Source organism: Phacochoerus africanus, chromosome 9, assembly GCF_016906955.1.
Source record: "Phacochoerus africanus isolate WHEZ1 chromosome 9, ROS_Pafr_v1, whole genome shotgun sequence".
In the NCBI taxonomy this organism is placed as follows: Eukaryota; Metazoa; Chordata; class Mammalia; order Artiodactyla; family Suidae; genus Phacochoerus; species Phacochoerus africanus.
In genome coordinates this window covers 37,693,283-37,717,541 of record NC_062552.1, presented here as the reverse complement: position 1 = coordinate 37,717,541, position 24,259 = coordinate 37,693,283, and the positions used below count along the sequence as shown (strand labels likewise).

General features: G+C 52.9%; 1 protein-coding gene across 1 annotated transcript; it reads left to right on the top strand.

Annotated features, from left to right (window-relative positions):
- The first annotated feature begins 3,012 nt into the window (after positions 1-3,012).
- Positions 3,013-15,271, top strand: TREML2 (triggering receptor expressed on myeloid cells like 2). Its single transcript, XM_047796171.1, has 5 exons — positions 3,013-3,667; positions 6,608-6,928; positions 11,760-12,150; positions 13,107-13,213; positions 13,468-15,271. Exons 1-5 carry the CDS (start codon positions 3,223-3,225, stop codon positions 13,560-13,562), a joined length of 1,359 nt encoding a protein of 452 aa, XP_047652127.1. The 5' UTR covers positions 3,013-3,222; the 3' UTR covers positions 13,563-15,271.
- The last annotated feature ends 8,988 nt before the right edge of the window (positions 15,272-24,259 follow it).

Below are 24,259 nucleotides of genomic sequence, written 5' to 3'. Positions count from 1 at the left end.
AACCTAAATGTCCTGAACTGGGAGGGATATGTGTAAACAACTGTGATTCATTCATACAATGGGATCCTGCTTTGCCATAAAAAGGAACAAAGCACTGATACATTCAACCCACAACATCTCAAATGCATATACTAAGTGAAGAAGCCAATGCCATATGCTCCATACTGTACCATTTCATTTTTATAACATTCTGGAAAGGGCAAAACTATGGAAGGGAAAAAAAAAAATCAGATTTTTTTTTTTTGCTAGGAACTGCAAAATCAGTTTGCTAGGAACTGAGGGGAAGACTACAAAAGGCACTCTGGAGGGTGACAAAATCTCTGCATCCTGATGATGGCGGCCGTTACAAGTCCCTGTAGGTGTGTGGCACATCGGGCTGAGAGTTTGGATTGTCACTGCAGTGGCTTGGGCCACTGCTGTGGTGCAGGTTTAATCCCTGGCCCAGGAACATCCCCATGCCACAGGTTCGGCAAAGAAAAGAAAAAAGAAAAGAAAAGAAAAAAAGGCTGAATGTCCTACCTGTCCTTCTCTATCCTTCCACTAAGTCCTGTATCTGAACTTGAGGGATGCAGACAAAAAAAAAAAAAAAAAAAACCCAAAACCCAAAACCAAACAAAAAAACCCAAACCCAAACCCAAACCAAACACTCCCAGAACCTTCTGCTGAATTTTTTTTTTTTTCTTTTCAGGGCCACCCCTACGGCATATGGAAGTTCCCAGGCTAGGCATCAAATTGGAGCTGCAGCTACCAGTCTATGCCACAGCCATGCCAGATCCGAGACTCATCTGTGACTGACACCGGCAATGCCAAATCCTTAAACCTACTGAGCGAGGCCTGGCATGGCGGGACACTATGTAGGGTTCTTTACCTGCTGGGCCTCAACGGGAACTCCTGAAAAGGGTGAATTTTACTCCACGTAAATTAGACCTTAATTTTGTAATCAAAACTAAATAGAAGATACAGAAAAATATACTGTTAAAATTATTTTGTACGTAAAAGACTCATGTAGACACCTTTTTAGAGATTTGGCTAAATCCTTCCAAAGGTCCCCCCAGGAACAATGAATCCAGTTTATACTTCCTCTCCTAGGGGAACGAGAGAGAGGATTTGGGTTTTATAGCCTCCGGGACACACGGATCAGTGATTGCACCTTGCACAAGGCCTCACTCAGGGCTGGGCAGGCTGTAGGGGTTAATAGAAGCACAGATTCCAGGCACACGAAGTTCCCACAAGGGACAAATCAGATTCTTCCAGTGTCCTGAAGCCATTTACTGTTCTGATGGAGGAAAGAAAGGAAGACACCATGCATGCTGGAAGGAGAGACCTCCTCTGAGCTCAGAGGTCTGAAGATAACTGTTAAACCGGGGGGGGGGGGATATTTATTTATTTATTTGTTTTTTACAGCAGCACCCACTGCATATGGAAGTTCCCAGGCTCGGGGTCGAATTGGAGCTGTAGCCGCTGGCTGACACCACAGCCACAGCAACGCAGGATCCGAGCCCCATCTGTGACCTACACCACAGCTCACAGCAAGGGTGGATCCTTAACCCACTGAGCGAGGCCAGGGACTGAACCCACATCTTCATGGATCCTAGTCGGGTTTGTTAACCACTGAGCCACGAGGGGAACTCCTTGGGGGAGAATATTTAAAAGGAAGGGTGAGGGAGTTCCCACTGTGACACTGACAGGATCAGCGGCATCTCTGCAGCACTGGGATGCAGGTTGGACCCCTAGCACCTACCATGAGTCAAGGATCCGGTGTTGAGCAGGTGTAGGTTGGAACTGCGGCTCGGATCTGATCCTCAGCCCCAGAACTCCATATGCCATGGGGCAGCCAAATAAATAAATAAATAAATAATATGTCTTATGGAGACTCAGGGGTCTGAGGTGACAGGTGTCTCTCATTCCTATCCCACAAATGCCCAGCATCCCCCACAGCATATCAGACTGTAAGAACAAGCAAACGAATGAATGAATGAATGTTGAGCCTAAATTTAGGGATTAGCAAAGTTAAAACCTCCTTGGTTTGAGATGTGGGGTTCAAGCTCATTGTAAGACTGTGGCCAGGCAAACATCAGGATGTTTTACTCTGAGTCCCTTCTAAGGAAAAGCAAGTTGGCATCGTGAGTGGGGGGAGCACACAGAGTCATGGGGGGTCCGCCTGGGTTCCCCTACTCACAGGAGTCTATCCTCAGATTCTCCGCCCTGGGGACTGAGTGAAGGGTGGGGTCTCGGGCCAAATGCTGGGTCATTTCAGCTGGAGCCGGGAGGCTGCATAGGGGAGATAGGGTTGACTCAGAGGAAGTTGAGGGCCCTTGCCTGTGTGCTGGCTGGGGGCCAGAGCTGGGTAAGAAGGGATGGGGGCGTGGCTTCTGGGAAGGGTGGGGAAGGGGGCGCACTGGGGTGGCTTTAGGAAAGCTGCAGGAGGGAGCTGGGATCTGGAGAGAGCTGGTGGGTGACTAGAGATGAGGGTGGGAGAGGCAGAGGGAGGCCTGGCGACAAGGAGACAGGTGAATATTGAAAAGGAGGGGCAGCATGTGTGTGTGTGTGTGAATGAGTGTGTAAGTATAAAAGTGCATGTGTGAATGTGTGAACATGAGTGTGCGTATGTGAGCATGAGTATGTGAATGAGTGTGTACGTGAGTGTGAGAATACGAATGGGTGAGTGTGTGTGAGAGTGGGTATGTGACTGTGTATGAGAGTAGGTGAATGTGTGTGAATGAGTGTGTGAGGGTGTGTGTGACAATGTATATGTGAATGAGTATGTGTGTGTGTGAATATGAGTGTGTGAGTATGAGAGTGTGTGCATGGGCATGAGTGTGTGTGTGCCAGGGCACATGTGAGAACACAGACCTCTCCCTGAGCCCAGCTCTTATGCTCCGAGTCTTGTGATTTGTGTCTTTTCCCCTGTCACTCTAACCGTGACAAAAATAAGACGGCAGTTGAGCATGTAAGGGGCGGGTTGCAAGTCTGAGTGGGAGGGACCTTTCCGAGCAGCAGGAGCCGGGGAGCCAGAGGCAGGGTTCTGGAAAGAACGCTCCGGCGTGGGCTTGCATGACTGAATGAATGAACCGTGGGGGTTTATGGGAAGCTCCCGGTGAATAAGATGCTAGATGCCCCACCCCAGCCCCAAAGCCTTGACCCCTGGGCCTCTGAGCCCAGAGGATTCCAGGCAAGTCTGAACCTGAGGGGCTAGAAACCTCTCGCCAGTCCGCTAGAGGAATGACCGTCTTCAGACGAGGTGCCATTCCCATCGGACCAGATTCCAGGAGGGCAGCCGAAGAGGGTGAGGGGTCTTCTGAGCCTGAGAGCCCTCCCTGCGCTGGGAGGCCCCAGACTGGGTGGAGCAGCCACACCTGCCCGAAGTTTCGAGGAAGAGGCGGAAACGGCAGCAGCACCGCCCTCTCGAAGGCTCTGCGGGCCCCTGCGGTCTGCTGGTCACAGTGGGTCCCACAACTTACTCACTTCCCTAAATGGGCAACTTCACTTTTAGAACCACAGGCCTTCCCTGGCAGACCCGAGTGGCACGTCCAGCCCAGGCGGGGGGCCCTCGCCTTGGACCCCTGCCCCGTGCGGGGCTGGTGCCTGTCCTCACTGCATGGAGCCATGGCTTCCACCTTCCTCCTGCTGCCGCTGCTGCTGCTGTGGCTCCAGGGCCCCGTCTCAGGTGAGAGGGTGGGCGGGCGGCGTGGGGGAGGGCAGGGACCCACCTGTTCCTGGACGCCCTCCCTGCTTTTCCTGGCCCACTGCGCTCACGGGAGGAGGAGAAGGAAGGGCTGACCTCGCAGCTCCTCACCAGGAACGTGTGAGAAGGATCCGTCCCAGTATCTGGCCCCAGGCAAGGCTAACCCTGGCCTCACAAACTAAGATAAAGCTCTGGACCCTCCCTGCGGGGGGCCACCGGGGGGGTGGGGGGGGGGCTTATCTGCCCCAATTCCTCAGGACCTCTGCCCAGGCCGCTCCCGTTTCGTCACACAAGTGGCCTCTGTAAGGGAAAGCCCTGTTTGGTTTTTATGGGGATCATGACCCCACACGCGTGTGCTTTGAACTTGCTATTCTTAGAATGCCGATGCCGCAACGCACCGACCCCCATCCCACCCCCGTCCCTACCCCCCCTGTCCCGGCGGCGTTGGGGTGGGGAAGCAATCCCTGAAGCCCTCTTTCCCACCCTACATCTACGGAATGCTCCTTGAGGGGGCCTCACCCAATCCTGCCTCCCTCGCTGCCATGGCAACCAAGTTACCACTTCCCGTTCAGTTCCGGGCACCGCCTGTGAGAGGGGTGGAAGGTGGGCACACAAGAACACAGCGGCCCAGAGACCCTTTTCAAGGTCACCCTTCTCGTGCACCTCCCCAAGAGAGCCCCCCTCGGCCAGAGCAGCAGAGTGCCTCCTGGGGTCCCCTAAACCTGCCACCTGCCAATTCAGCGAGTCAGATCATTCTGCTTAATGTGCCGGAGACCAAGAGATACGCAGAGGGTGTTACCTGACTCCGAGCCTCAACTACAGGGGCAGCTGGGTTGGAAATTGAGGGGGACATCTCGGGTGGTGGGCCCTTGGCTATCCCAGCTCGGGTTCCCCTGGAAAAGTCTGGAGCAACCTGCATTTGGGAAAAGGCATGCACTGAGTGTGCACTCCATGCGAGGCACTGGTTGGGGGCATCGTTCTCACATCTGAGACAGACATGAAACAGACATTAAGTGATCTGTTTACCTGGTGGTAGAACCCGAGTTTTTTTTTAGGCTAGGGGTCTAATCTGAGCTGTGGCCGCGGGCCTACCCCACAGTCATAGCCATAGCAACTCGGGATCTGAGCCGCATCTGCAACCTACACCACAGCTCAAGGCAATGCCAAGATCCTTAACCCACTGAGGGTGGCCAGGGATCGAACCCACGTCCTCATGGATACTAGTAGGGTTCGTTACCACTGAGCCACAGAAACTCCAGTAGAATCCGAGGTTTTTTTTGTTTTGTTTGTCTCTTTGCCATTTCTTGGGCCGCTCCCTTGGCATATGGAGGTTCCCAGGCTAGGGGTCGAACCAGAGCTGTAGCTGCCAGCCTACGCCAGAGCCACAGCAACTCGGAATCCAAGCCGCGTCTGCGACCCACACCACAGCTCACGGCAACGCCACTGGGTTAAGATCGTTAACCCACTGAGCAAGGCCAGGGATCGAACCCGCAACCTCATGGCTCCCAGTCGGATTTGTTAACCACTGCGCCACTACGGGAACTCTGAACCCGAGTTTTATTTCATGTTTGTTTAGACCCCAAAATGTGTCCTCTCTAGTCTGTCCTACTGGGGAGAAGTGTGAGTGAATGAGTGAGTGAGTGTGTGTGTGTGTTTGCAGAGGGCTTCAAGGGTATTAGAGGAGCAAATGCTGAGCTTAAGGCAGATAAAGGGGTGGAGGGACCCTGGGCAGCTTTCTCTGTCTCCCTGCCCCTAACTCTCTACCTCCAGCCCTAGTTCTACCCTCACCCCATCAGACCGTGGATTATGAAACTCACGGACTACAACGTGTTCCTAGCACAGAGGGCAACACCCTGCAGGTGAACAGGGAGTGATTGTAGAATTCTCTGGTTCACCCTCCTCTGGGAGTTTATATACATGTTTGGACATAGTGAATCTATGGGTTTTAGGTAACTAGAATATTTTTAAAAATTAAACATCACCTAGAATGAAACACAACTTGCTACTTAAAGACAGCTCTAGCCAGAAACCTGCTTGTGAAATACATTACTCTTAGTTTGTTTTTTTTTTTTAAAGATTGGATTTTCTTATCTACCTAAGTTCATCATACCCTAGAATTTCATCATGATGACTTTTTTTTTTTTTTTCAGGGCCGCACTCGTGGCATACGGAGGTTCCCAGACTAGGGGTTCAACTGGACCTGCAGCCGCTGGCCTATACCAGAGCCATAGCAACACGGGATCCAAGCCAAGTCCATGACCTACACCACAGCTCATAGCAATGCCGGATCCTTAACCCACTGAGCAAGGCCAGGGATGGAACCTGCAACCTCACAGCTCCTAGTCAGATTCATTTCCATTGTACCAGGACGGGAACTCATCATGATGCCCTCTGTTTGTGTCTGTGTCCCTGTCTCTTTGAGGGCAGGACCTGACTCTTTCCCACAAGACCCTGAAGACGGATGAGGTTTATCACTCTCCCATCAGACTAGAAAATGCCACAAAGAAAAGCACTTTGTCTGCTGGGGCTCCCTGACTGTAAGGGCTGAGTTTCTTCCATTAGACTAGGGGCTCCCTGCGGGCTATGCCTGTGTCTCCGCCATCAGACTGGAGGTTCCCGGAGGGCTAGCCCTGTATCTTCATCATCATCTGAGGATTCCCCAAGGGCACAGGATGACTGTCTTCCCCATCAGCCTGGGAACTCCTTGAGGGCAGAGCTAGTGCCTCCTCCTACAGACAGGGAGCTCCCTGGGGGAGGGGCCTGTGCGTCCATCCCTCTCCTCCATCAGATTTGGGCTGTGTTTCTCCTTCAAACTTTGAGATCCTTGAGAGCAGATCAGTATCTACCTCCTCTCCCTTTACCAGGAGCTTGGAGTTTCAAGACCCTTCCTTCCTCCTTTCTCAGCAAGCCGTGTCTCCCCAGGTGTGCCCCTCGAGAGAGTGTTCTCCAAAGTGCATCACTTTGAAGGGGAGACTCTGTCTGTGCAGTGCTCCTACAAGGGCCGCAAACATCACGTGGAGGGTAAGGCTTGGTGCAAAGTCAGACGGAAGAAGTGTGAGACGGGGTTCCCCCGTGTGGGGGTGCAGGGGCCGCGCTATCTGCTGCAGGACGACACCCGGGCCAAGGTGGTCACCATCACCATGGCGGCCCTGCGGCGCCAGGACTCGGGGAGGTACTGGTGCATGCGCAACAGCTCCGGCACCCTCTACCCTCTGATGAGCTTCCTGCTGGAAGTGTCTCCAGGTGAGCAGGCCTGCCGGGGCGCTGGGACGCTGGGGGCGGGGGGTGGTGTCCTCCCCACCCGTACTCCGCTGACATCGGATATAACAAGAATAAGAATCCCCCCACGGCCATGACGTACAGTGGGGTTTTCACAGTTCTTTCACAGACACCTTCGTGAGCATTCTTGGCACCATTAGAACAGATGAAGAAAATGAGATCTAAAAAGGCCTCTGCGGTTCTGACCTTATCCCGGGTCACAGAGCTAGCAAGTGGCTGAGGTGAGATTCGAACTCAGGACTCATTGTGCTTGGGTTTATTCAGGCATCTGTTCAATATTTACTCATTGAGGCCCAATTCTGGGCCAGGCACTATTCCAGGCTCTGAGGATACAGGAGTGAGGAGCAAAACCAGACGTACTTCTGCCCGATGGGAGGTGACAGGCAATAGCACATCATCAGTCAACCAACTGCAGATAATGATAAATGTCCTTAAGAAAATAAAACAATGTGATGAACCAGGAAGTTTAGCGCAGGGGCTGGGGGGAGCTACTGAATTACTGGAGATCAGAGAAGACCTTCCTGGGCAGGTGACATCAAGCAGAGTCCTGCATGAGATGAGTTTTCTAGCCCTCGTTGAAATGCCAGTGCTCCAAAGGCCTTTCCATGTAGGCACACGACATGTGCAAAGGCCCTGAGGTGAGAAGCTGGTCACACTGAGTGTGAAGCAGAGTGGCAGAAGATGAGGTTGGATAGGCAAATGGAAGCCCTCTTTAGTCTATGATATGAAGTTTGAGTTTTCTTTCTTTCTTTTGTCTTTTCAGGGCCACACCCACGGCACATGGAGGTTCCCAGGCTAGGGGTTGAATCAGAGCTGTAGCCGCCGGCCTATACCACAGCCACAGCAACGCCAGATCTGAGCCAAGTCTGAGAGCTACACCACAGCTCACTGCAACACTGGATCCTTAACCCACTGAGCAAGGCAGGGATCGAACCCACAACCTCGTGGTTCCTAGTCAGATTTGTTTCTGCTGCACCACAACAGGAACTCCAAGTTTGAGTTTTTTGTAGGTACAATAAGAAGCTATTAAGAGTTTAGAGGGGTGATATCATGCCTTGTCTTTAAGATTATAATGACGGGGGAGTTCCCTGGTGGCTCGGTGGGTTAAGGATCCCAGCATTGTCATGGCTGTGGCTCTGGTTTCTGCTGTGGCACAGGTTTGATCCCTGGCCCGGGAACTGTTGGATGCTGTGGACTTGGCCCCTCAACAAAAAAGAAAAAGAAAAAAAGATTATAATAACTGCTGTGTGGAGGATGGATTGTGGAGGAGTAAGAGTGCAGGCGGGGAGACCCTTACAGGCATCCTGGTTGGACATCACAGTGTCTTGGACTAGGCTACAGACACTGGAAGTGGGCAGAAGTGGGGGGTGTTCAGACTTCCGGCTCACCCTGTGCATTTTGGAGGTTAGAAAGGATTTGCTCACATGGGAGGGGAGCAAAAGGCAGGGACCAAGATGATTCCAGGCTTTTCTATCTCATCATCAAGACGGTGATAATGCCATTTATCAGGTCAGGTAAATGTGACGAGGAGCGGGCTTGGAGAAGAACTGAGAGCTGTGTTTTGTCCTGTTGAGTTTAAGGTACCCCCTAGAACCCCAAGTGGAGAAAGGAAATAGGCAGTTATATACTGTTCTGGAGCTCAGAGCTGGGATGTATCTGCAAGTATCTCTGTAAAGACAGTTTAAAGTCAAGGGGATGAGGCCTGAGTAATAGAGAAGAAGAGTAGATTAGTGGTTGCTTAGGGCTGGGGAGCAGGCAAGTGGAATAGAAAGGGTCATAGCTAATGAGTGAAGGGGTCATAGCTAATGAGTGAAGGGGTCATAGCTAATGAGTGAAGGGTTCTTTCTGAGCAGATGACAATATTCTAACTCAACCGAGGCAATGGTTACACGACTGTGAATATACTAAAAATCATTGAATTTGGAGTTCTTGTTGTGGCTCAGTGGTTAACGAACCCGAATAGTATCCACGAGGAGGTGGGTTCAATTCCCGGCCTCTCTCAGTGGGTTAAGAATCTGGCACTGCCGTGAGCTGTGGTGTAGGTTGCAGACGTGGCTCAGCTCTGGCATTGCTGTGGCTGTGGTGTAGGCCGGCGGCTACAGCTCCGATTAGACCCCTAGCCTGGGAACCCCCATATGCCTTGGGATGCTTCCTTAAAAAGACAAAAAAAAAAAAATCATTGAATTTGACACTATAACGGAGGGGGAACGGTATATGGAATGTGAATAATAGCTCAGGAAAGCTGTTAGAAAACCAAAGGACTATCAAAACTCTCCCTTGAGGAGTCCCCTAGGTGTTAAAAGGATCTGGCATTGTCACTGCTATGGCACAGTGTGGGTTTGATCCATGGCCCAGAAACTTTCAAGGCCAAAAAGAAAAAAAAAAAAGGCTCCCTTGAGTATAGAAAAAGAGAGAAGGTTAAGGAGGTAGCCCTGTGCTCCTCCCACATTTATAAGATAGGAAAGGGTGAGACGCCAGCCAAAGAGCCTGCAAAAAGCAGCCAATGATGACGAAACACGTTCTCCACCCTCCTCCGTTCCCTAACCTGGCTGCATCCCCCTCTTCTGTTGTGTCCGAGCTGGGGCAACTAATGCCTCTTTTTTTTTTTTGGCTTTTGTCTTTTTAGGGCCGCACCCACGGTATATGGAGGTTCCCAGGCTAGGGGTCTAATGGGAGCTGTAGCCGCTGGCCTATACCACAGCCACAACCACGCCAGATCCGAGCCGTGTCTGCGACCTACACCACGGCTCATGGCAACAACGCCAGATCCTTACCCACTGAGCGAGGCCAGGGATTGAACCCGCAACCTCATGGTTCCTAGTTGGATTTGTTTCCACTGCGCCACGACGGGAACTCCGCAACTGGTGTCACTAAGATGTGGTGCAAATCCCGGTCCTCCCTTCTCCACTTCTGATCGAGCCCCAGGGAAGAGGTCGAAGCCAGTTTATTGAAGTCTTCCTTTGTCGGGATACAAACATGAAATGGTTTTATTCCCCCCGGGCCCTGCCGCCCGGCACTGTGCCATGTCAAATCTCACTTTCCATCTCTTAAGCACAATTTGGGAAAATTCCAACTTTGCAGACCTTTTCAATTATTAGGAAATAGAAAATCCACAGCCCAGTTAAAAGCATGAGTCTTCTAGATATACGATTTTCCACAACCCCCAGAAAACCAGGCTTTAGGGCCCCAGGCACCTGTTGTGGGGAAGCGGGGGCGGGGGGCGGGTTCCTCCCGGTCCTGCCCCTCCCAGCTCCTCCGTGTATTGAGGCAGGGCTGAAGGAGAGGGAAACGGTGGTGTGACTTCACTGCCCCCTTGTAGGAGTCTCTGTTGGATGTCGCTCCTTTTCTGCCCAACATTAGATCGTCTGTGTCCAAGTCCTGGCTCTCCCAAGGCATCTGTGTCTGAATTCTTTGAAGGGTCCCCTGGGGGGTCTTCACAGTGAGTAAGATGATGAGGGAGGGAGATCCCACTCCCAAGCAGCCCCTTCTCATGCTGCTGGTTCTGGTTCCCTTGCCCAGAAAAACAGGCACCTTCTATGGTGACATGTGGCCCTCAGGAGCGCATCTTAGTGTGCACAATAGTGGGATGCAGCAGCAGCCTCTCTCCACCATCCCTCTCTGCTTTTCTGTTCCCTGAGACAGACTCAACACTGCCCCCTAGAGTGAGCCCTCACAGCTCCTGCCACTTTCTCCTCTTCATTATCCAAACTCCTGCCTTCTTCTAGAAAAATGGGGCGGTAAAGGCCTGAATGGATGCACAAGGGTGGCAGGACTGGTTTGGATGTCTCTTTAGTTTCTTCTTCTTCTTCTTCTTCTTTTTGTCTGTTTTAGGGCCACACCTGCAGCATATGGAAGTTCCCAGGCTAGGGGTCGAATTGGAGCTGCAGCTGCCAGCCTACGCCAGTCACAAGGCCAGATCCAAGCGACATCTGCAGCCTACACCACAGCTCACAGCAACACCGGATCCTTAACCCATTGAGCGAGGCCAGGGATCAAACTCTACCACCCTGTCCTCAAGGGTAGTAGTCGGGTTCGTTACCATTGTGCCACAACAGGAACTCCTGGATGTCTCTTAACCAGCCCCCATGGAGGGCATCTGAGCCCCGCTACCTTGAATGTTCCTTGGAATCTGGGCCTTTGATGCTTCGTTGTCCTCATCTCTGGATCCCAGCTGCACATCATGGAGCAATTGGGAAATTTCTTGTTCAGCATCAGAGCACAGCAATCTCTGACTTACAGGAAAGAGAAAGGTCCAGGTGTGACGAGAGAGATGAAGGTGGGGAGGGAAGTGTCCTCTGGGCCTAGATGGCCTGACAGGGGACGCTAAAAATTTGTGAAAGATTTTTCCTTCTTTTTTTTTTTGTTGTTGTTGTTGTTGTCTTTTGTCTTCTTAGGGCCGCACCTGCAGTGTATGAAGGTTCCCAGGCTAGGAGTCTAATTGGAGCTGTTGCTGCTGGCCTACACCACAGCTCACGGCAACCCCAGATCCTTAACCCACTGAGCGAGGCCAGGGATCGAACCCACAACCTCATGGCTCCTAGTCAGATTCATTTCCACTACACCATGATGGGAACTCCGATTTTTCCTTCTTTCCTGTGCCTACTGCCTCCTCCCTGACCCCACTCGCTGAGCACACACACACCTGGTCCCTGAGCAGCGTAGAATTCTAGGTCCAAGGTCAAGGAGGGGAGACAAGGACAGGCCCCTACCCCCGCACCCAGACAAGGGTGTGGGCTGCCAGAATCTGCTTCCAGCACCACGGCCCCCTACTCATCTCATGTTTCTGGTTCCTCAGCCTCCACGACCAAGAGAAACACTCCTCTTATGAAGCTGGCCACCGTCCTCAAGAGCGGAACTGTCATCCCCACCGGCCCCATCCCTATCTCAGGCCCTGAATCCCCTTTCACCACCAGCGTGCCGGTGCTCACAGCTGGATTCCTCACCTTGGCCAGACTCTTGCCCTCCCCCACCGGGACCGTCAGACGGACCTCTGTGACTGGCACCAGCCCCTCCACCTTGGAGCCCAGGGGGACCACGGGGTCCCAGACAGTGACTGCGTCTCCCAGCAGTGCCCGAGCCCCCTCTGCCGGCCCGGCCTCCACGTCCACTGAGGCTGGGTGCCTGCCCACCGGATTGCCCGCCACCACCAGCAGACCTCACCTCAACCGATTATCCCCCCGCAGCAGGTACCAGGGGTGCCTGGGTTCAATGCCCTTTTACCTGTCTGTTCCTGTGCCTGAACAGACCTCAGGTGCAAAGGACACAGAAGACCCGCCCCGGGAACTCACTCTGGTCACTTGCTGAATGTGAGGTGGGAGACAGGAAGCTGGGCTGGACACGTGATAGAGAGGATGGCAGTGGGAAACGAGGGCAGGGGCCGGGTCAGCCTCAGAGTCTGTGGATGAAGAGGAGAGAGTAGGGACTGGACACGGGGAGCAGCGTGGGTAGGAGCAAGTGGGAAATGGGGGACACCTGCATTTGGGTTCCCCCAGAAGTGGACTCCGAGACCCGAATTCACCTTGTACTTGGAACGCTGGGAAGAGCAGCTCTTCCTGTGGCAGCAAGAGCTCTGGATCCACTGTGGAACCTCTAGGGTCCAGGGTCCAGCTGCCACCTGGAGGCCAAGGGAGCCAGGGTATTTCTACATCCCCTCCGGCGGTTATTGGTAGAGGATTGCCCACCCTGCTTGACATGGAGGGTGCCAGTGGCAAAAGAAAGCCCTTAGGCCAAAACTGTCTTAGATGGAGATGCTGAGGATCAGGTTCATGGAAGTGACCGAGCAAGGGATACAGGCAGGGACCCTACAGCATCTGTTACAGGGGACAAGGGTGAGAGGTGCCATCCTCAGTCACCATGAGGCAAGGAAGAACCATGGTGTCTTCTGTCACTAGAGGCCTCTTAGGGCCCTGTCCTCAGTAGATTTGGGGGAGTCAATCTGCTGGTGGGCTTCATCCCCTGACCTCTGAGCACCTCACTCCTTCCTCCCACAGCAGGGTCCCCAAGGAAGAGGGACCATTACGCCCACCGGGGGCTGTCGGGGATTCCCCTGGTCCCACTCTTCTCACGAGACCTGCAGAAAGTTGCAGGCCAGGGTAGGGCACCCCAGTGCTCACCTCCTCCCCGCTCTGCTCTGTCTCCCCAGGCACCAGGATTCTTATCCCATTGTGCTCCTGGGGGTGCTGGCCTTGCTCCCAGTTCCTGTGATGCTAATCATGGTCTACGGGTTCTGGAAGAAAAGACACATGGGAAGTGAGTAAAGCCCACCCTTCCGGTCCCCTGAGGACAGAGCAGTGGGGGCTTGACCCTCTTTCCAAAGCTCCCGACTGCCCTCGGTCCTCCAGCCTTGCCTCTGTCTGGTCAGGAGGACCAGGCGGCACCCAGGTGAGGGAGGAGGGTGGGCCGGCAGCAAGAGCATCATCCTCTGGGGCTGAGCTTGCAGCAAGTGGGGTTGGGGGGCGGTGAGCAGGACCACCCTCTTCCCTCTTCTCTCCCCCTCCTCACAGGCTACAGCATGAGCCGAGGTTCTGCCAGATCCTGGAGGCACCCACCTGCAAGGCTGGAGTCTCCGCAGAAACCCATCTGGTCTGAAGCCATCTAACTGTGGGGTGGGGGGAACTTCTTCCAGAGGGGACCCCGGGAAGCCAGAGGAAGAGTGAAGACCGGACCTGCCTGGATTGGAGCCAGGCTGGGGCTGAGGACTGTGTAATGCAGGACTCAGGCCTTTCCAGAACCGAGGCTGCACTGCACCCACTCAGATCCCCTGGGCTTCCAGGAACCTGATGGGGGCGGATGGGGGTGGGGAGCAGAGCAGAGGGCACCAGGTTGGAAGTCCCCAGGGGTTGAGGGGGGGTGCCCCCCAGGGAATTCTGTTCACAGACCCCTGGGCCCCGGATGGATGGCAGAGAAGCCCTGACGGTGCTGTTTACAGATAGAACCTCAGCTCCCATGGGCCTCGGAGCCTCTTACTGTGGAGCTGATGGGGGGAGGGGTGCACAGCTAGGGCCACTAGCTCCCCTCACTTTCCCGCTGCTCCCCTCAAGTGTCGCCAGGCCTTTGGGGGGAAGAAAGAGTCCTAGAGACAGCTTGTATCCCAAGGGTCCCACCTTGGAGAAGGGATAGTGACTAAGAGCTGGGGGTCGCCAGAGGTGTTGGGGACCTCAGAGCTGTCCAACCCCCCACATCCTGGGCCACATGTCCTCTCCAGGGCCCTTGGGTGTGCCCTAACTTGACTGGAAGCCAGCAGAGCCTACATGCCTCCAGCTGCTGCTAGCAGGCCACCCCCTCCCCTAGGGAAAGCTGGGAGCGGGCAGCTGGGAGCCCCTCACCTTCAGGACCAGTCTGTCCCCAGACTTGTGTGCACAGGCCAATCAGGACTCTCCCCACCAGTCCCCACACCCCACCCTGGGTCTGAGCTTCTGGAGGGGCCTCAGGGCCCTTGAGGGTCCACTGGAGGGGAGGCCATGGCTCAGAGAAGGGGGGGATCACCCACCTGCCCTGTGGGGAAGAAAGGACCCACCTGTGACCCAGCAAAGGTCACAGGGAGGAGAGAGCCAAGGAGCCTGGGCCAGGGGCCCAAAGCCTGGGGGAGTGTGCCCTGCCCTTAGCTCGTGGCTCAGGCTGAAGAAGAGGGACTGGATTCCTCCCTGGGAGAGGGGTGTCCACCGGCCTGGGGCCACTGGAATGAGAGCCTCGGGGTAGCTGTGTCTTCTCCTCTCTTGGCCCTGGGCCACAGGCCTCCCAGGGTGGGAGAGCAAATGTCCACATCAGGGTGGGGCGTGGGGACTAGCGGGATACAGCCAGGCCTTTGGTGGGCGGGCAGCCAGGATGGAAGTGGGGAGAGAAGAAGGGGTAGAGGCAATCCTGGGGGACAGCAGGGAGGTGGCACCTCTTCCCTACGTCCAGGGAAGGGTGCTAGAAGGGAGGTTCAGACTAAGGCACTGAAGGCCTGGTGCCAGGAGACAGACAGACAGACAGACAGACAGACACACACACACACACACACACACACAGTGATAAGTATCCCCCCTATTAGGAGGGTGTGGCCATCACCCAGTGGGTAACTAGGAGGAGGTTTATTCTCCACCCTAAAACCACATGCTGACGGCCCTGCCCTGCTGAGAACAGGGTGTTGGTGGGCAAGCAGTGCAGAGGCTCAGGATGGGGACCTAGCTGTGCCACCTGTCACCGTGAGACCCTGTGGAAGTCACTAACCCTATCGGGCGTCATTTTTTCTCTCTTGGGAAAGAAGACACTAATTCCTACCTCTCAAAACTGTTTTTAGGATAAAACAAAATAACATGGACCTCATACCACTGAGTGAATGCCTCGTGATGCGTGGTCCTCGAGTCTTTTCCAGGTCTGGTGCTTGTCACATTCTACCTGTAGGACCGTCGGACCCCATCGATTGGAGAGGGTGGAGGAACACATGCTCAGGCCCCAGGAGATGGGTCTGGACCCTGGCAGAGGCCTTTGTGCCCTGATGTTATGCACAGTAGCTGTTAGGTGGGTCAACCTTCCTCTGTTTGCCCAGGATGAGGGGCTCCTGGGGACAAGGGGGACCTCCCCCCCCCACCCATGGAGCCTGCTTCCCTGTGAATCCGTGGTGAGGATGGACACAGGGTACGAGGAGGAGCAGACCCTGTCCTCTGGGTCCCCAGCTCTTACAGGCCTGGGTGGCCTCCCTGGACCTCCAGGCCTCTGGGACTTTTCCCCCCAAACACCCTCCTTCCACGTCCTCCTTCCTGTTTGCCTTTCTCGGCTCCAGGGGACCCCAGATGCCTGGCAGATGCAGGGCGGGGTCGGATATCAGACAGGTCAGCGCTGCTGCCACCTTTGGTGGCCGACACACGCGGACGCTTCCTGGGCCGTGGGCTGTGACAATGGGGACACACCTGCGAAAGACTTCCTGTCCTGGCCAAAGGAAGGAACAAATAAAGGAAACCCATCCCCCAAGGGATGTTCGGTGTTCGCTTCTGGGAGCCTTCAGAGCACACATCCTCCCCCTCTGAGGCCACCAGGGAGCCTGAAGTTCATGGTCCCAAATGGCTGCAAACTGGTGCTTCCCGTCTGCATCCAACTGGGTGGGTGGACGCCTGCTGTGCTGCTCCTTCGGGCTGATGAAAAGTAGTGAGGGTGGAAGTCGCCTTGTTCCCTTGTTGTGAGGGGCACCTCCCAAGGCAACCCCCCCAATTGACACAGGGATGCGAAGCCCATGTAGTCCCCACCTCCTTGGCGAGTCCTGAAGGGTCTCCCATCCCCAGTGACCTGAGCTTCCTGTCCCTTGGGCATTTGACCTCTCCCCCCCTTGGCTTCCCCAGCCTGGTCCCGAGCACCTTGAACCTCCCAGGGCCACTCACTGCTGCTGAAGAGTCTGCTCCCCACAAGCCCAACCTGCTCCGCTGATAGTTTACACACTCGTCTCTTCTTTGCTGTTTCTCTATTATCCATAGACAGCTTGTGAGGACTATGTTCTGTAGCTCATCTGGTGACAATTAATTTTTTCAAAGGTGCTTGATTAGCGCGACCTTTCAACAAGTACTACCAGACTGTGGCCGGCTGGGAGCTGGGACACATGGGTGACCTGTGGGGTGGAGGTCCTCTTTCTCCTCCTCCCTCCTCCCCTTCCTTCTGCACCCATGGCGTTGATGCCCCAGCTTTGCTCTCTCCCACCCTTGCTGGGGACCCTCTCTGCGCCTCCATGCCTGGAAAAGACTCTCCATCTCCCTTCTCTTCCCTCAACCCCCATGGAACTTCCCAACTCCTCCGGGCTGGAAGTCTCTGAGCCCTGGGGACCTCAGGAGGGTCCCCTAATTCTATTGCTTACCTTCAGCCCCCTGTTCTTCGGTGGCGGGGTAGAAAGTTGAGGCTTCGGAGGCAGTGGTAGGAAAGAAGGGAGAAAGAGGTTCTTCATTTGTTATCGAGTCCAAGCTCCTACTGCTCAGCCCGTGCCAGGCCAATAAATCGAGAGAGGACACACATGCCAGGCCAATAAATCGAGAGACAACGTATCGAGGGAAGGAATGGTGACTTCATTCCGAAGAATGACCAACTTTCCACAGAACCATCTCATCTGAGTTAGACTTCAGGCTTCTTTGATACTGAAAGGGGAGAGGGTGTGGTTGCTTGCTGCAAACTTGGTGGTGTCAGAATCCTTTGTTCTTGAAGCTGTTTGTGAAGGTCAGGTCACCATGTTCCTGTAAACTTCCAGACAAAACAAATGCTCTTCTCTGCACTGCAACTTTTTATCTCTATATGAATGGGGAAATGTTACACCTTTAAAGGTCAGAGCCTTGAGAATGGGCTATCCTATCTATTTCAGGCTACAGGCAATATTCCTAACTTGTAGCAAAGGCATAATGGGATACAAAGTTTAAAGCAAAAGAAGCAGATCCAACATGGAGTCAGGTTTGTTCTTCCCTGTTACAATTTCACCATAGTTTCCTCCTGGGCTCTCGCGGCTTTCCTCACCCCAGTGGGAGGGAGACAGGCTGATGGGGAGGAGGTGGGCATAAGGGAGCCAGAGGCCCTTGGAGCCTAGGGCCAGTCCCAGATGGAGCACCTGCAGCTGAGGGTCCTGCCTGCATGCCAAGGCCACCCCCTCCTCTCCATGCCCCACTTCCCAGGCAGTCTTGGTAGCTGGGCTGAATCCCCCCAGCTCCGGCTCTTTCTCCTCAAGAACTTCCTTGTTCCCTTGATTCCGTCCCCACCCCAACTCAGGAAGAGGGCCTGTGGCCTGGGAGGTCACACACCTGCTGCCACCTTTCCTGCTGGTGCTTCTGGTCTCAGGTGAGGGGCAGGGCAAGAGGGCAGAGGGCAAGAGGAGGGGGAGATGGCTTGGTGATATGGGCACAAAGGGGGCTAGGGGAGGGGAGGGCAGGGACCAGAGGCTGGCTCTGGGGCACATTCTGAATGTTGACACAAAGAAGGTGGCTCCCTGCAGGGCAGCGGTCCCATCTCACAGCCCTGCAGTGGCAGCTGGGGGCTCCCTCATAACCAAGCAGGATCCTATGGGGCCTTCCCAGAATAGACCCCCACCATGTCCTCAGCTTGCCTTTTGTCTGTAGAAAAACTTTAGCCAAAAATAAATTTAATCAGAGAAGTGAGAAAATGCAGAAAGAGAGGAAAAAGGGAGTTCACGTTGTGGCTCAGCGGTTAACGAACCCAACTAGGATCCACAAGGATGCGGGTTCAATCCCTGGCCTAGCTTAAGGGGTTAGGGATCCAGCGTTGCCGTGAGCTGTGGTGTAGGTCGCAGACGCAGCTTGGATTCTGCATTGCTGTGGCTTTGGTGTAGACTGGTGACTGTGGCTCCTATTGGACCCCTAGCCTGGGAACCGCCATATGCTGTGAATGTGGCCCTGAAAAGACAAAAAAAAAAAAAAAAGAAAAGAAAAGAAAGAAAGGAAAACAGTCAAGCAAGATAAAATAATAATACTTTAGCCATTAGTCAAAGTCAAGGACCTTTAAGTTCTTCCTCAAGGGCTGTAGTTAACATTCTGAGCTGTGTCATTTGAGATGTTTTGCATGTGCTGAAGCCCCCACCAGGCGGAGGAAGTTAACTGTATGCTGCCTACAAGCATGTAGACCCCAGACTGTTCAGAACCAGAAGGTTGATGATGCTGACTCCCAATGACCTCACCACCAACCAATCAGAAGACTGTCCATAAGCTGACCACGCCCTGCTCCTTGAACACCATAAGACTCCGCACTTCCCCACCTCTAGGGTGAGACACGGTTTTGAGGTCACAAGCCTGCTGTGGCCTCCTTGGCCTGGCAAAGCAATAAATCTATGCTTTTCTACTCCCCAAACTCTGTCTCCACGTTTCTATTTGATGACGATGAACAGGAGCTGGACAACATCGTGACCTGAGGGTTTATTCTCAGGCTCCTGGGAACAGAAGCCAGAGTTGCTGTGGAAAGTGGAGGATGAGACATCGCCAGGGACGCTGGTACCTGCCCCAGCAAGGCTCAAAGATGAAAACCCAGGCAGGAAAACATCAGCACGTCATTGAACTGTGTTTAGTCACTGTCCCAGGCCATGGACAAGTCCCGGGGGCCTCGATTCTCCAGCCAGATGCCCTCAGCTCAGGCTCTTTCATCATGGCTGAACTCAGGGCAAAGGACTCGGGGTTCTGTTGCTGTGGAGTACTGGTCTCAGAACCATCTGTCTGGTGTACCCCAGGTTAAGTTCTTTCTCATTCTGTGTTGCCACTCAGACTTCCTGAATCACAAGGTGTTAGAGCCCCAAAAGACCCTAAAAATCACTTCCTTCAACCCTCTCACAGCTGAAAACAGGAGTCCCTTCCCCAAGGTCACTAGGTGATCAGGGGCAGAACCTGGCTGGCTCCCTGTGGGTTCTTCTTTCCCCGCCACACACATTTCTCAGCACAGTTCTTTGTCTTTTTGTCTTTTTAGGGCCACACCCGCAGCACATGGAGGTTTCCGGGCCAGGGGTCCAATTGGAGGTGTAGCTGCTGGCGGACACCACAGCTCGCGGCAAAGCTGGATCCTTAACCCACTGAGTGAGGCCAGGGATTGAACCTGCAACCTCATGGTTCCTAGTCGGATTCATTTCCACTGCACGATGACGGGAACTCCATTTCTCAGAACATTTTTGTTGCTACAAACACAAATTGATTTGTGATGATCGTGGACCCTCCTCAGACTTAAACAAGACTGGCTTGTTGGTCCATTCTCAGGCGTCCTTACCCCTGACCCTGATTCCCAACCTTCTCTCAAAGGGCTATGCTTGAGATGGGTCACTAGCTGGATGAGGGTCAAGAAATGCCGACGGACAGGAGACAGCCAGATAGCCAGACAGATGTGAGGCCCCAGCAGGTGGGGCTGAGGGGTGTAGTAGCCAAGGGCTCTGAGGGCCTGGACCTGCCCCTGAGAGTAAGGACCTTAAGTGACAGAATGGGAGGTCGGGGTCCCCCTTAACCTGAGTCCCCCAGTATTTCTCCCAAAAACTTCTGAGTTGCAAATCCTCTCCTGCATTCCTCTGTGATGGTGGGGGCTCAAATCGCCCTTTGTGAGCCTGCTGAGCCCTTTCCTCAGAGGACCCAGATCGGCAGTTGGTGGAAGCATGCGACATTCCTTAGAAGCTATGACTTAATAACTGGCTATTCTAGACCAGTCTCCACAAAGCTACACTTTGCTAAAACAGTTTATTCAACATGATTTTGGTTTTTTTAATTATGATTTTTTTTTTTTTTGCCTTTTAGGGCTGCACCTGTGACATATGGAGGTTCCCAGGCTAGGGGTCGAATTGGAGCTGCAGCTGCCGGCCTACGCCACAGCCACAGCCACAGCAATGTAGGATCTGAGCCTTGTCTGCGACCTACACCACAGCTCCCGGCAACGCCAGATCTTTAACCCGCTGAGCAAGGCCAGGGGTCGAACCCGCAACCTCATGGTTCCTAGTTGGATTTGTTTCCTCTGCACCACATGGGAACTTCTGCAAGTGTGTTTTAAGTGTTGGGATTATGGACAACTTTTACTTTTTCTGAGTGAAATTTTATATATTTTTGCCTTGAAAAATTAATTGAATATAGTTTTTAAAACACTTTGTAAATGCTGAGAACATTTTATATAGCTATTCTTGTTGCAGATGTAACCTCCCTTTAAAGCTGGGCACAACCTGTGGGACATTGCTTATGGCTTGGAAGTATGATGTTTTGACTTCACAAGAAGTATTGGAGTTCCCGTCATGGCTCAGTGGTTAACAAATCCGACTAGGAACCATGAAGGTGTGGGTTCAATCCCTGGCCTTGCTCAGTGGGTTAAGGATCCGGCGTTGCCGGGAGCTGTGGTGTAGGTCGCAGACACAGCTCAGATCCCACGTTGCTATGGCTGTGGCATAGGCCAGAGGCTATACCTCTGATTAGACCCCGAGCCTGGGAACCTCCATATGCTGCAGGAAGCGGCCCTAGAAAAGGCAAAAAGACCAAAAAAAAAAAAAAAAGAAGTATTTACCAAATAATTGTTGATATCATTGGTATATGTCATTTGCTTACTAAGCACTGTTAAATCTTGAGGGTTTTAATGTTTGTTTTGTCTTTTTAGGGCCACACCCAAGGCATATGGAAGTTCCCAGGCTAGGGGCTGAATCAGAGCTGTAGTCACCAGCCTACATGACAGCCACAGCAACACCAGATCTGAGCTCCATCTGTGTCCTACACCACAGCTCATGGCAACATTTGATCCTTAACCCACTGAGCGGGGCCCGGCACTGAACCTGCATCCTCATGGTTCCTAGTCAGATTTGTTGCCGCTGAGCCATGATGGGAACTCCTAAATCTTGAGTCTTATAATTTCAATACCAGGTCTTGAAAATTTATCTAATTTTTCTAAATTGAGATTTTTAAAATTCTGCTTAAATTTTTTTTCAGCAAATTGAGTCAATTTTGCAGCAACTAATTTGGCTTTAAGGCTGTTTTGCTTTCTACTCTAATCCAGGCACAAATGATAATTCCAGAGCTCCTGCTGAGGTCTCAAAATTTAGAGTTTTTTATTTTATTTTATTTTATTTTATTTTACTTCATTATTTTTTTCCTTTTATGGCTATACCTGCAGCATATGGAAATTCCCAGGCTAGAGGTCAAATCGTAGCTGCAGCTCCCAGCCTATGCCACAGCTATAGCAATGCTGGATCAGAGCCACGTCTGTGACCTACACTGCAGCTAGTGTCAACCCAGATCACCAAACCACTGAGTGAGGCCAGGGATCAAACCTGCATCCTTACCCTCACAGACACTATGTCAGGATCTTAACCCGCTGAGCCACTGTGGGAACTCCTAGAGTAATTTTAATAGCGTCTCATGACCATGTTTGGAGGGGCTGGTCTAAATGCACATTGGTCTCAAGATTTATCTCCCTCTTGGTCCCTGATTGCCCAGTGCATGCTGAGTGCAGAGGGAAGGACTTAGGACCAAGCTCAGGTCAGGGCAAACCAGGGAAACAGTGCCACCATGTGGGGACCAGTCGGTGCTAGAAGTGAGGATCAGCCAGGAACATTTATTCTATCTTTTCAGAAAGGCTGCAATGTTCTAACAATTCTCTTTCATTTGTGAGGCATTGTGCGTCCAGCCAGGGCAAGACCAGGCCTCATGTGGCAGATCTCTGTGCCCAAAGCCTGGTGTGATTTCTACCCTGATGGTACCCTGACTTCTCAGCTGATCCCTGGACCAGAAGCCCAGGTGTGCCTTTCCAGATGAGATGGCCAGGTATGTCCCAAACTTTCTCTGATGACTCCTCTGAGAGCCTCCCCTCACGCCCCAAACCCAGGTATCCACCTTCTAGAATCCAGCCTGTATGGATTGACAATACCAACGTCACTCTCATGTCTAGTGACACAGAGGCACTGCCTCCTTATTTATCGTACCTTCCTAGCAGCTGACGTGGTGCCTGGCGCTGTTACCAAAAATGGGGTCTGGCCGCTCCCTGCTCTAAAGCCGATAAAGAGGCAAGGTTGGTGAAAAGGAAATTTTGCTTTTGCTGGCAATGGTGGGGGGTGGTGAGTAGACTCCGGTCCAAAGGCTGACTCCCCTCTGTGACAGTCCGTGGGCAAGAGCTTGTGTAGGTGGAGGGCGGAGACTACATGCACAAAAAGGACTGTCAGCTCTGACAGTCATCTAGAAATGAGTCCTGTGGTCGTCTGACCCTTGTCATCTTGATTGTCTTAAGCACAGTTAGTCTTCAGTTCCAGGGTCAGTTGGTTCCCATTTCATTTATTTATTTATTTATTTATTTATTTATTTATTTATTTATTGTCTTTTAGGGCCACACCTGCAGCACGTGGAGGTTCCCAGGCTAGGGGTCGATTTGGAGCTGTAGCCGCCAACCTATGCCACAGCCACAGCCACAGCAACACAGGATCCAAGCCACGTCTGTGACCTACACCACAGCTCATGGCAACATGGAATCCTTAACCCGCTGAGCGAGGCCAGGTATCGAACTTGCGTCCTCATGGATACGAGTCGGGTTCATTTCCGCTGAAATGCAGTGGGAACTCTGGTTCCTATTTCTTTGAGGCCAGTTCTCAGAGCTGTGGCAGCTTATGTCACAGCTGGTCTGCTCATCGTGTAGTTAACGTCTTCCACCTGATGGGGGTGTCAGTATCTGCAGGCAGCTCACAGGCTATGGCTCCGAATATGATCTGTAGCCCTTGAGGGGGAGGAACTAAAGGTCTTTGACTTTGCTTATTGACTGAACTATTATTGGGTCTCATTTGACTGTTTTCCTTTGCTTCTGCATTTCCTCCCTTTTCTGATTAAACGTATTCTTTGACTAAAGTATTTCTACAGACTTCTGTCAGGGAGAGGACATGGCGGGAAGGACCATAGGGTCCTGCTCCATTTCAGCCCGTGGCAGGTGCTTGGAAAATATTATGGAATAAATGCATGTACTTCAGAGAAGAGAGTGCCAGGCTCTCCCGTTCTCTAGAAGAGGGAAAGGAACGCAAGGAGGAGGAGGCGCTGGTAGATCGAGTTCCCTTCTAGGAAGAGATGACTCACAGGAAAGGGTTGCCTTGTCAGTCATTTTATCAGAGTGCTTTACCGAGGAGTGGGCAAAGAAGAGGAGCCGGTAAGGGACAGGCTGGTGATGCATCCAAATACGTGGAGCTGCTTAACCCCCCAGACCTGAAAGAGTAGGCAGAGGGAAAGGTGTTACTGGAGCCAAGCGAGCGTGGGAGAGAGACCACCAATAGGAGCTGTGGCTACAGAGGAATGCAGCCCGTGTCCAGATTCCAGAAGACAAGGAGGGGGTAGAGAAGTAAACGCCTAACTCCCCTTGGCCTCCAAACTGCAGCCAAGGTCTCTCCTTGGCTACACCCAGCAGTAAGCCTGGGCGACGGAGTCCAGGAGGGTCAGTCTCCTAGGACGCAGCAGAGCCAAGTAGGGACTGAGCAGGGAGAGTGTGTGTCAGCCCATAGTCAAGGGTGTCAGAGGCAGCAGAAAAGCCAAGAAGGCGAGGACCGGGAGGAAGCCCCTTGTGACTTCTTAGGATCAGATTCGAAAAAGCAATGAAGAGCGTGAATAGCAAATCCATCTGTAAGAATTAAAAAATAAAAGAAATACACAGTAATAAAAAGGGCAGCAATCGAAGGGGTAGCAGAGACAAATAAGTGGTTTTCAGGACAGGTGAGACTGTGCTCTTGTTAGACATGGGGGGACAGGTTGGGGGCAGGGAGCAGGTAGAATTGGAAGATACTGGAAGGGAGAGGCAGGGCTGGGCAGGAGGGTGGGCCTGGAGAGAGTTTGAGTTGCTCCAGGTTTGAAAGACCCGTTTGCCTGC

What these genes read in the sequence shown, in the direction of transcription:
- TREML2 (XM_047796171.1), top strand. Translation starts at nt 3,223, where the DNA reads ATGACCGTCTTCAGACGAGGTGCCATTCCCATCGGACCAGATTCCAGG. An exon ending in CGATTATCCCCCCGCAGCAG is followed by an intron (nt 12,151 to 13,106) that starts GTACCAGGGGTG and finishes CTGTCTCCCCAG; the next exon opens with GCACCAGGATTCTTATCCCA. An exon ending in GAAGAAAAGACACATGGGAA is followed by an intron (nt 13,214 to 13,467) that starts GTGAGTAAAGCC and finishes CCCTCCTCACAG; the next exon opens with GCTACAGCATGAGCCGAGGT.